This window comes from Centroberyx gerrardi, chromosome 17 (assembly GCF_048128805.1).
Source record: "Centroberyx gerrardi isolate f3 chromosome 17, fCenGer3.hap1.cur.20231027, whole genome shotgun sequence".
In the NCBI taxonomy this organism is placed as follows: domain Eukaryota; kingdom Metazoa; phylum Chordata; class Actinopteri; order Beryciformes; family Berycidae; genus Centroberyx; species Centroberyx gerrardi.
This window is the reverse complement of record NC_136013.1, coordinates 6250170-6262288: the sequence shown is the minus strand read 5'-3', so window position 1 is coordinate 6262288 and position 12119 is coordinate 6250170. Positions and strand designations below refer to the sequence as shown.

The 12119-nt window shown below is 41.2% G+C and overlaps 1 protein-coding gene and 1 long non-coding RNA gene across 4 annotated transcripts in view; both read right to left on the bottom strand.

Moving 5' to 3' along the window:
* Nucleotides 1-12119, bottom strand: part of LOC139909618 (uncharacterized) — a 230486-nt gene that overhangs the window by 124214 nt on the left and 94153 nt on the right. The gene's annotated exons all lie outside the window — the stretch shown is intronic.
* On the bottom strand, nucleotides 404-11550 carry atl1 (atlastin GTPase 1). 3 transcript variants are annotated; one of them, XM_071895544.2, is made up of 14 exons: nucleotides 11511-11550; nucleotides 8820-9070; nucleotides 7915-8049; nucleotides 6320-6424; nucleotides 5919-5969; nucleotides 5504-5560; nucleotides 5090-5182; nucleotides 4733-4871; nucleotides 3409-3536; nucleotides 2392-2448; nucleotides 2208-2279; nucleotides 1660-2091; nucleotides 1090-1104; nucleotides 404-517 (listed from the first exon to the last, which is right to left on the bottom strand). In XM_071895544.2, the coding sequence occupies exons 1-14, from the start codon at nucleotides 11548-11550 to the stop codon at nucleotides 404-406; spliced, it is 1689 nt and encodes a 562-aa protein (XP_071751645.1). The 3 variants fall into 3 exon arrangements, with proteins under 3 accessions (XP_071751645.1, XP_071751660.1, XP_071751652.1); XM_071895559.2 differs by having other exon boundaries at nucleotides 11517-11550; XM_071895551.2 differs by lacking the exon at nucleotides 1090-1104 and having other exon boundaries at nucleotides 11517-11550.

The following is a 12119-nucleotide window of genomic DNA, read 5'->3' as shown; positions in this document are numbered from 1 at the left end:
GCTGATAGGACATCAGCAGCTGACTGGAGGTTGGATATACAGTAGTTTGTGTTAGCCGAGGTCTCTGGCAGAGCGCCTATCTGTACAGGTGTTTCTTTTTCACGGACAAATAAACGTCAAAGTGAAAGACAATGATAACATGGCAACCGTCGCTTGAAAGCAGGCTCCCACCGAGGGGATACACTGGCATCGCCTATACATGAACATTATATAGTCCATATTTAGCTTTTAAAGTAGTGAATGCATTGGTGGACCGTGCCAGCCAACACCAGAATAAAAGAGTGCCCGATAGGTGAGGATGTTCCCTCCGCCTCTCCTTCCTCTCCGTCCGTCTCTGTCCCATCATGCTACGCTGCCTCACCAGGAAGTCCCTGCTGTGTTCTGGTCCGTCCGGTCCGCTCTGTCAGTCCCTCTTCCTGTCCTGCTCCTCGCCCACCTCGTCCACCTGAGGCCCGGGGAAGGCGTGGTGGTACAGGTGCCTGTGATTGGCCGCTACATTATACAGCTTGTAGAGAGCCTGTGGAGCGGAGAGGGGCAGTGAGGGATTTTTGTTCTGCACAATCACTGGAATGGTACTGGAGAAAGTGTTAGTGATACAATTAGGCACTTTTTGGGGGCAAAGTTGATGGGCAACGCTTCCAGAAACGGGCAACAAAGTGACACACAGAGTGACAAATCAATTCAGATGTTTCCTGGCAACCAGATGTTCCTATTTAATTTAAAGACCCAATGAAATGGCATCTTTCTCGAACTTCCTCGATTTGATGCATTTCTTGTTGAAACAGGATGTTGGGGAGGGACATAAAGCAGTGAGGGATCATTCAAAAGTCTAAAGCAATGGAATATGAGTCAGGGTCAGTTTTATTGGTAAGAAATTTATATTTAGGCCTAATAGTGCAGGATGAGGTCACCATGAAAGGTACTCTGTTTTCCATGAAGTAACATAATGGGAGTTAATTTCATGGGGAATTTAAAGTAACAATGCTGAGGAAACTCTTAGGCACAGTTGCCCATCCATGCTGTCCAAAAAGGTGCTGCCTTTTATATCACTGCCTTTGTAAATATTTCCACTTAGATTGGCCCACTTACCTCATTTGTGCTCCCCTGTAGAAAGGCATAGAAGGGGAAAAATACATAGAAAATGTAAGCATACACACACACACATATAACAAGTAAGAATATAACAAAAGATGCTTCCAAAATAATGCATTTGTGCTGTACTGGTTCCCTGGATTATTTTTCTGCCACTGATTTAAAAGAGATTGTCGCCACCTAGTGGTTTAAATATTCCAGTTAGTGAGTTACTGACAAAGATTTGTACTTCACTGTAAGGATTCTTGTTTGTCAAAAATTATGTTTTTTTTGCTGCTCTAATCAGTCTAGCTGGATTCTTTTTTTTTGCCACTGATTAACTGATTATTGGCACCTATTGGTTTAAATATTCTTTAGGTTAGATCTGCAAATTTCTGCTTGACTTCATGCTGATTGTGTGCTGAATATTGAAATAAGTGTTGTCTGCTTTAACAGTTTTTAAGCTGCAGAACAAATTGCCTCAATCAGGACATTAAAGTGTTCTATTCTATTCTATTCTATTCTATTCTATTCTATCCTATTCTATTCTATTCTATTCATGCATCCTTTTGGATTTTGTTTAGCTACCTGGTCCCACAGTGCGCCAGCCACCTGGTCGATGACAGCGCCCAGTTCCCGGTATTCCCCGGAGTATCGGATGTAGGCCCAGGTGCAGAGGGTGATCAGCGCCAGGCCCAGGATCATGTTGCACACGCTGGCGATGATGTCCACCCCCACAAAGCCTGTGATGCCCGCCGCCACGTACATGACAAAGATGACCACAAACAGCGTGGCCGGCGTGCGGGCGGCGTGGAAGATGTTCTTGGAGTCATTGTGCTTGATGTACTGGACGAAGACCTCGTCGATCTCTCCCTCCAGCTGCTGCAGGTAGCGGCGGCTGAACTCCTCGCCTCCCATCTTCTTCACCCCCCGGAATACCTGCAGGGCCTCCTCTCTGATGTCGCCGTGTCTGGCCTGCAGCTCGCTGGGGGCCAGGAAGGGCCGGTCGCCCCCGCAGACCTGGAGAAAGAGGGGGGGAACAGGGGGAAAGAAGGGAACGGGTGAATGTAGGAGGGTTATACGGCTGGTTATCAGTGTCGTTTTTCCCTGGAATCCTCCTTCATCATTTCACCCACCTCCTCCATTTTCTTGTTGTACAGATCCTTCGCTGCTGCTACTGCTGCCAGGTTGTTCGCCTCTGCTGTGGCCTGAGAGAGGACACATGAAAACTCAGTGTGTTGATTTGTTTTGGTCAACAATAAGGATGCACTATGTTAGACACAATGCTCTACGTTATGAATACAACAGGAAAAGATGTACCTGCAGCATGGATTTTGGATGCGGCAGCTCTTCGCCTTGGTAAATTTTGATGTACGCCTGAAATAAAGACAGGGCCAACAAAAATCAGAATTGGTTAAATCGGCAAGTACAATAAATGTATAGGATTTTGTCTTGGTGACACTGGTGCAGAGACATATTGGCAAATCAGAGTTTCACAGTTCATACTGATAGACATGATAAAAGGTAAACAAGACCTCATATGCAGTGCAAAGGGATAGCACAGGGAATATGATGGCAGTAGACTATACATATCAATGTGCAAATACAAGTCAGCATTTCATATTCTGTATTTGTGTTGGTTCTTAAATACTATAGCATTTACTAGTGGAAGTCTGATTTATAGACACGATTGGGCTTATTAAGAAAGCAATATAAGATACATTTTAATGGAAAGTTTTAATAATACAGGCCATCGAAAACATTTCAATTGCAAATAACAAAGTACCAAGTGTTGGCTTGTGTTGGTTTCACAGAGGTGGGGACTTGAGTCACATGTCAGACTCGAGTCACAATTTTAATTGCTTGAGACTTGACTTGATGCATGAAGAGAAGACTTGGTTAGTTCAGGTGACTTGGGACTTGACTCTGACTTGTACTTTGATGACTTGAAAAGGTTTCTAAAGTCTTGACTTGAGATCTTGTGTTTGTGTAAATGACTTGATGAGATTTGTTCCAGCAGACGACTGAATTCAAATTCTGTTTTCTGAATTTGTATGGAATGATCGAATTTATTGAAGTTGAAACTGATTATAGAAATCAAACTCATGATGCTCATGAAGTTTTTATCCTGTTAGAAAGAATAGCGCTTTGAAAAGACCTGGATATTTTGTTTTCTTTAAGATATTAAATTGATACTGGACTCTTGATTTGTTCTGACTTGACTTGGTTGTTCTACATTTAGACTTGAGACTTGTGCCTCAAGACTTGAGACTGACGTGGGACTCGAGTGAAGCTGACTTGGTCACACCTCTGGCGTTTCACAGCAACAGTTCTGACCTTGAAGTACTCCACCAGGCCTCGGCAGGTGATGTTGCTGCCGTTGATCTCCTTCACATCCAGGTTTCGAGGGCTCAGCAGCCAGGGGACCAGGACCTGCAGGTTGTTTATGAACTGGCCGTCGATCTCTAGACAAGGAGGACAGACGATGGAGAAGAGATGATTTTAGGTAAGTACTGAAAAAAGAACAGTGAACAATCTTTTTCCCCAACTGTGGTGGTGTGCGGTGGTCCAGGAAGCGCGTGGGAAAGATCGTCGCCAAAATCCTGACACTCCGGCCGCCACGTCTTCCAAGCCAAGCGCTCCCTTCCAGGAAGTGGTTCCTGACAATCTGAAGAAAAACAACCAGCACAACAACAGCTCCTTCTGCCGAGCGCTGGCCCTCCACAGCTGAAGTGCAAACCACAGCCCCCACAGCCCCACTGCACCACAATGGACAACAGCACTTTACTGCTGCTTTCCAGCACTTTCCATCCTATGGTCAGTGCTTATATACTCTGCTCTATTGGCTCTATACTGGCTCTATAGTTACATATTTATACCAATTTATATTCTGGATCCCAGGGCAATATTCTCTAGATCTTTATAAATCTGTATATAACAAAATGTTTATTCTTTTTTTCTATTACTGACTTCCATATAGCTTCCTATCAGTGCAATCAGTCAGGCTCTGACAGAGAACCATGTGCACACTGTACAGATAACAGAGCTATTTCTTGAATTTCTATTTTTATTTTTTTATTTTATTTTTATACACAAGATAAGATTGCACTTTATTGATCCCCAGGGGAAAATTGGGGAATTTTATCATTATTTAATTTTTTAAACACTTTTTTAATACTATTATATTACTCATACTTCATATATACTACTTACACTTATATACTACTGTGTTGATATACTACCTCAATAGTAGATTCCCTGCAGTAAATTTCTACTTTTAATTTTTTTATACAGTATATACTACTTTTTCATAATTTTGTGTTGTTTTATGTTTAATGTGACCTATGAGAGCAACCCATCAAATTCCTTATATGTGCAAACTTACTTGATCAAAAAAACAGACTCTGGATTTGACTCTAATCCTGATTCTAATGTGGAGGACCAATCCCATTTAATATTGGGTGATTTACACAAACACAAATTTGTTCTGGTTTGTTCTGGATTAATTTGTTACATTTGCAGGTCTATGCTATTTTGATGGCTACGTTTCAAGTTTCAAGCCTAATTTTGATGATTAACCAAGGAATGCTGACAAATAACACCACTATCCTGCATTCATGAAAGGGCAAATGAAACAGCCGTATGTTGTAAGACAGCGTACCTTTGATTCTTCCATCAAAGTGTGGGTTGGTGGCCACTTTGAGGCCGGGGTGAGGCATCAGGAAGCAGGAGATGTTGGTGAAGCAGGAGTGGATGTGTTTCCGTACGTTCTGCAGCTCCTCATGCTGGTTCTCTGAGATCTGCGACACAAATACGACACACATCAGATTCTGTAATGCTGTTGTTTTCAGTGAGATATTTAATATCCTGGCATAGGGAAGTTTAATTGTAATTGAATGAATGCAAATTGAAACTGCAATGGTTTAACTAATATCCAATCTTTGATCTTCAATATGTCATTATGGGCTGGATTTAGAAAAATAACTTGCTGATTTGACTGAATTGAAAGTGAACTGACCTTGAGTCTCTTCTCGAGGAACTTCATGCCTCCTTCCTGTCCGTAGGGAAACTCATATGGAAAGCTCCAGTCTCGAACTAGGAAAATCATGGACTGAAAAAAAATATATATATTAAAAGTTAGTATATGAGTCTTGTTTGTGGCATCTCAAACAGTATTTGCAAATAATTCTCAGCATTTGTTTTGACTTAGTAGCATCAGGTAAATTGTAAATCACAGAAAAAGTGTAATAAATTCACTTTTAAATCATTTGCTGTGATTGTCATTACATTGTCCTTTATAACAACCTTCACCTATCCAATACTCCAAGCTGGTTAAAACAAAACACCAAGAATCATTTATAAATATTATTTTACCCAGGTCCGATATCAAATTGTACCATTGTTGCAAATCCAAGAAATTAGAATAAAATACCTGGAACGGTTTGAGGAAAGTCTCCTCCATTGCTAGTCTGCCATACTCAGTGAAGAGCTAAAATAAAACAGAAGACAAAATTATTATCTATTTAAATAACACAGCTATTTCAATGATAGATCATTTATTCCCACTGCAATAGCTCACATTAACAGGAATGTGTGGGATTTTTGTTTGAATTTGTTATGAGAAATTCACCCACACCACATAAACATAATGAATTGTGATATATGTAGATGTCTGTTTTTGGAGCTGTTGAACATGATGGTATTTCTTCCACTGGATGTGTGTTTCTGTTATGCACCAAGGCACATATTCAAATACAAATACACATTTTTGGCAGGCAAAAAACCTTTGAATTTTGATCTTGCCCTAAAAGCCCTCTATTATGCATTCAGGTAATGTTCACAGTTACCTGCAAGTGCTGAAGGTCGTCCTCCTGTACATTCTGTGAGATGTTGTATACCTGAAAAAAACAACAAAAAAGCAATCCACATTTCATTTTGTTTGAAGCAGTTCTGAGTGGAAAGAAATATTGCACATCCATTTAATAAAACCATTTTGTTGTGTAGAACCGATGGAGCGTGACAGTCAAAGAAGGACTGATAGAAAAAAGCATTAAAAATAACAAAATGTCAAAAGAAGTAATCCTGAACGTTGTTTTGAACACTGAACAGACTGTTTGTTATCCTTTAAATCCCAAATGCATGTTCAGCATTCCCATCCATACATCCAGTTATCCACATAAATATGCACAATTTATTATTTCTTTTAATCATAATTCAATCTGTGGCAGAGAGGACACAGTAATTGTACCTGCATGGAGCTTATCATGGTGCTTAGTGCAAACACAGTGGCTGAATCCCTCAGGGTGGACTGGCTGTCGAAGGTGCCTTGGGTGTCCATTAGCAAAACGGCAACCTGTGGAGGGAGAGAGGGGAAAATATTCATCTGTCTGTTTGTGTGTTTGTTTGTTTGTTTGTTTGTTAGCAGGATAACTCCAAAACTTATGAACAGATTTGAATTAAACTTTATTTTAAGTTTGGTCATGGGGCAAGGATGAACTGATTAACTTTTCACACCGATTGGCCAAAGCAGGGTGTGGCAGTGGGCGTGGCTTCTCATAGAAAGGCACGTAACTTCCGAATAAATTCACACAACACCATGAATCTTTGTGGAAAGGTTGGTCATGAACTGCTGCCTAACTTCCTTTTGCATGCAGCTTCTGAAACTGCTGCTCATTTGAAAATGTGGCAAATCTAAAAGCTGAAGTTTAATGCACTTTCTTTGCCGAATATACAGTGTAGTAGAATTTTAAAAAAAAGTGTAATTTGGTCAACTATCTGACGTGGAAATGGCAAATCTTGACAACTGCCATCTTTGTTTGGATTTTACTTGTGCCTCTATTGTGCTGAATAGAGTGAGTTGTAATATAGGGTGTCTGTGTGTGTGTGTGTGTGTGTGTGTGTGTGTGTGGTGGGGCCTTAAGGTTAGAGGAGCATGCTTGAATTTCTATAGCAAATTTTATTTATATAGCACTTCACTAAAAACAGAGTACTTCACATAAAATAGAATAGCATATGGATTAAAAATAAACAAAAGAATGGACCAAGAGAAATAAAAAGGATAAAAATGAATAACCAAGAGATGGATGAAGACAGATACATAAAAGCCAGTCTATAAAAATGAGTCTTAATGTGAGATTAAAAAGATGATACAGATTCAGTTATACTGAGTCCATCAGCAAGTCTTTCCACAAGCTGCGCTGCCTGCAGATTTCAGGTTCATAGTGGGTTAAAAGATCTGCAATATAGCTAGGGGCAAAAACCTGCTGAGCTTTAAAAATAATCAGCAAAATTTTGAAATCAATTCTAAAACAGAGAAATTATGCTAAAATTGGGGTGATGCGGTCCCTTCGTTTAGCACCAGGTAAACTCCCTGCTGCTGCGTTGTACAGGCTGAAGACGAGAGACTTTAGGCTGATGCAGGTGCAAAGAGAGGTACAACAGTCTAAATGAGACAATATATAAGCATGAATGACTTTCTGCAAGTCGGCCGAGGAGAAAAACACCTTAATATTTGATATATTCCTCAGCTGAAATAAGCAGGACTGCTCTACCTTGTTAAACTAATCCTCAAAATTCAGATCACTGTCAGAAACTGTGGTTTTACTGGGCAGCTGCTAAGTGGGAATGTGTGTAACTATGTGAATATGAAATATGAAAAAAGGCATGATGTTCAGCAAAACTCTTGCCTGGATGAATAAAGGTAAAAAAAAATGAGGCAATCCAAAGCAATGTGGAAGAAAGTATTGCAGTATCATATTGAGTCATGCCATTTTGGACCTTATGGGTTTTTTGACACACAGGGATTCTACTTTATCCGACTAGAGAATGGGTGAAAGACTGCACCTTTCGTCCGTCCGGCTTGTCCACCAGGAAGACCTCGCTCCAGATCTGGATGCCGGTGGTCTCCCGCTCTGAGCCGCCCCTCCAGGAGAAGCCGGTCAGAGGCTCCTCCGGATCGCCCAGCCAGGTTTCAGATGCCTAAACAACAAGGAGTCACAAGGGTTACTCCTCTAGGTCAGCTTCTCTGAGAAATTACAAAAGAATCATAACTAATCTACATATATATATACATGAATTAGGGTTAGACAGATATATCAGTTTGCCAATATATCAGACCGTTATTGTCCTTTTATTAAATATTGGATATTGGTCAGTTGATCTGATGGAGGTTCCTCCCTGACTACAGCTACATAAAAAACCTGCAATGAAATTTTATTTTCCTTGCATATTTTATGTATTCATTTAATTGTTCATTAATGTTTTTTATGCACCAATTCTTCATTCATAGCTGTAATGTATCCCAGAGTTCCCCTACCGTTGAATAGGTGAGATGGGTCACTCTGCCATAAAGAGCTGCTGACACTTAAAAAATGTAATTAGTCTGAGTTTCAATGGAGAATTTTAGTGTCCCATGATGGTCTAAATGCTGTTTCAGAGGCTTTTCCACCCTGACAAGAGTACAATTCTGGAGAAACACTGAACACTTGAAAATGCACATAATATCAGCTATCAGCTTCAATACATCAGTATGGGTATCTGCCTTCAAAAAACGATATTGGTCAAACTCTAATATGAATGCATATATACACTCTTTTAAACATGCAGTAATTTAGTTAGTAATCACACTTCATTCAGAAACTTCAACAACTGAAGTTTACCTCAAACAGCTATAATAAAACCACGTGCATTTCTGAGGGAAGAGTCAAAGGTTACGCCAGCCTCACTCCCGATTCAAAAGCTCGACTTACATGGTTGTACATGTAGCGCAGCATGAAGTCCATGAGGAAGGACTTGCCCTTGCGGAACGCCCCGGCCACAGAGATGGCCACCACCTCGCGGTCCCGCACCTCCTCGGCCAGCAGGATGCGGCCGAGCGCCGCCTCGTCCAGCTCGAAGGTGTGGTCGTCCTTCACCAGCAGCACCTGGACGGGCCGGGCGCGTCCGTCCGGCTCCTCCTCCTCCGAGCTCCAGTCGTACACGTTCTTGTCGCTGAAGGACCCTGTGGGACGAGTCAGAGAGACGGGAGACTGAAACAGTGCTGAACTCAGGAGAAGGAGGGGAAAAGAACACGATAGAAACAAAAAGAGCCTTCTCTCAGGATGTTTCCAGTGTTGAATACGGTTGCATGGAGAGAGATGAAGGCAAAATATCAGAATTAAGCAATGGATTGGTTCAATTTGCTGAAAATAAAGGCACAGCGTTGATACGTGTTGATGTTAATATCTATTTTCCAGAGGAGGATACTCGAGTCACTTGACTTGGACCGGAGACTTGACTTGATGCATGAAGAGAAGACTTGAGACTTGACTTGACTTGGGTTCTGGTGACTTGGGACTTGACTTTGACTTGTACTGTGATGACTTGAAAAGGTTTCTAAAGTCTTGACTTGAGATCTTGTGTTTGTGTAAATGACTTAGATTGAAAGTGATGAGATTTGTTCCACCAGACGACTGAATTTAAATTCTTTTTTCTGAATTTGTATGGAATGATTGAATTCATTGAAGTTGAAACTGATTATAGAAATCAAACTCATGATGCTCTTACCAAGTTTTTATCCTATTAAAACCATATTGCATTGAAAAGTCCTAGATATTTAGTTTTCTTTAAGATATTAAATTGATACTGGACTCTTGATTTGTTCTGACTTGACTTGCTGTTCTACATTTAGACTTGAAACTTGACATTAATGACATGGACTTGACTTGGTGTTCTACATTCAGACTTGGGACTTGTACCTCAAGACTTGAGACTGACTTGGGACTCGAGCAAAGTTGACTTGGTCACACCTCTGCTATTTTCTATGATGATACGCTACTTGTAATCACACTTTGCTCAGAACAGCTATAATAAAACCTGCAGTTTGTTGCATTTTTGAGGGATAAGTAATTATAACTGGGAATTCAACTACAATAATGTGATATATATGTGAGTGAGTGGAAAGCCACAACTTCTCAGTGATGACGGGAAAATTCAGCACTCCATTAAACAAAGAAACAGGGAAGCAGAGTCCATTATGCCTTTCTAGTCCTCCTAGATCAATAGCGCAGGCCGGAAAGCTTGTTAATACTAATAATGAATCATGCCATGCTAACCCATCTGTTCATATCCAGTGAGATCATGTGCGTTCGGAGCTATGTCCGGCGCTTTCTGGGCAGTGACTCAGTCTGTTTCCCCTCTCTGCTGTCTCATGTAGAGCCTGCAAGCTGCATGACCCTTCTGCACAGATAACGCTTACGAGGGATGCAGCGATTTGAGTTCACGAGGAAATTTTAGCTTGCAAAAAATCCCATTCCTTGGAAACATTTATGCTTGGCTTAGGCCTTGTAATCTCAAAATAGGATCTCTGGAGAAAAGGAAGAATGATTTCAATAGGGTAACTGCAAATGATGTCTTAACAAGTCTCATACAGGCACAGTGACAGATTAAGGTGTTGCGGGCAAAATTTGGGAGGGCATTAAAGATGACTGCAGGGTGCCGAGAATGCACTGGTGAATAATTTAAGGAGGGATCACCCGAGAGACCTGGAGAGGACTGTCAGTTTTACTCAAGGCCTCTCCTCCCTGTATGAGCCTGGTTAACCTGATCATGTTGCTGCCCATCAACACGCCCAGCACACAGGCTGCTGCTGCTGCTCGTCTCCTACTTAGCAGCAGCAGAAGACGTCAGAAGGCCACTACATCATGCACGCTCGGCTTTAACTGGGTCAGTCCAGCTAAACTCTCTCTGTTTAGTGACAAGCAGCAGCAGCATTTCCCCTCTTTCCTCCTCCCCGATTCAGTCATTCCAGTCTTTTTTGTCCTAGCAGGCCTGTGTGTGAAGCTAACACGGGTCATATAGGGGTGGCAGTGATAACTGGGATGTAGGTGAGCATCATCATCATCATCATGGTGGTGGTAGTGATGATGATGATGAGGACAATAACAATGATGCTGATAAAGATGTTTACTGATGCAACGTTATATGATTCCATGCTAGATGTACCATACATAATTACATGTTAGGCACACTGTGATAAGCAAACGCAAAAATCAGGAGGTTATTTTCAGGCCTTTTTGGGGCCTGTACCTCTCTGTCAGTGTATTTCCAGGATGCTGTTCCTTGTAGTTTCCAGTATTCAAAACAATAGCATTATTTAATGCTTGTTATCGTTGTTATTAATCCAAAATATTTTAAAATGTCTGTTTCTATAAACCAGAATGTACATATTACAAAAATCCAAACGTAGTGCCAAACAGAAACGCGGTTTATCTCCCTCTAGCAGTAATATCATACATTATCGGGGCAATTCAACGGTTATGAAGCCCGATGAAAACAGCTGCTTCATCACGGAGGCTAAAATAAACATCTAATTAGCTGCATTGCTTACACCCCTCGCCCCGCCAGGAATAAAAAACTGTATGCGCGTCAAGGAAACATGCAAAATCAAATGTTGTACATACACTCACCCCAGCTGTCTCTGTCTTTACGGTTTTTCGCCATAATGTTATCCTTTTCCCTCTTATAGCTGCTAATGAACGACCCTAGTCGGTAGTCATGAGTATCGGGATAGGGAGGATGCCTTATCTAAGAGACCAAAACGATGCTCTTGTTAACAGGAGGATGATGGAGCTTTTATTCCAAGCGTGCTGCGGGATTTATAGCCTGCTTGCCGCCAGGGGGCGTTGTTGTCTGTTGTTTCCACCAGCTGTACAGCGAGGTGAGGCAGACAGAGTCTTATTGTGCTATAACAATTAATGAAAACTATATTATTGCATTAAATATCTTTTCACCGGGCGTGGCTGTTCTAATTTGCCACTAACTATCATTTCACCATGATTATGTAAATACAACACAGCCATTATCAACTTATCAACTCTTATCGGTAGGTGGCGGTAGTTGCACATATTTTGGCACACATGCTGCCTTCGCGTACTGTCGGAAATATCCAATTTAGTAGTTTAGCTTGCTGTATGAATGGCCCAACATAGTGGTAAATAGGACTGGGAAAGTTGAAATTTTCTATCATAACCATGTTACTGAGATGTAACGTTTATGGGATGGAACTGTCC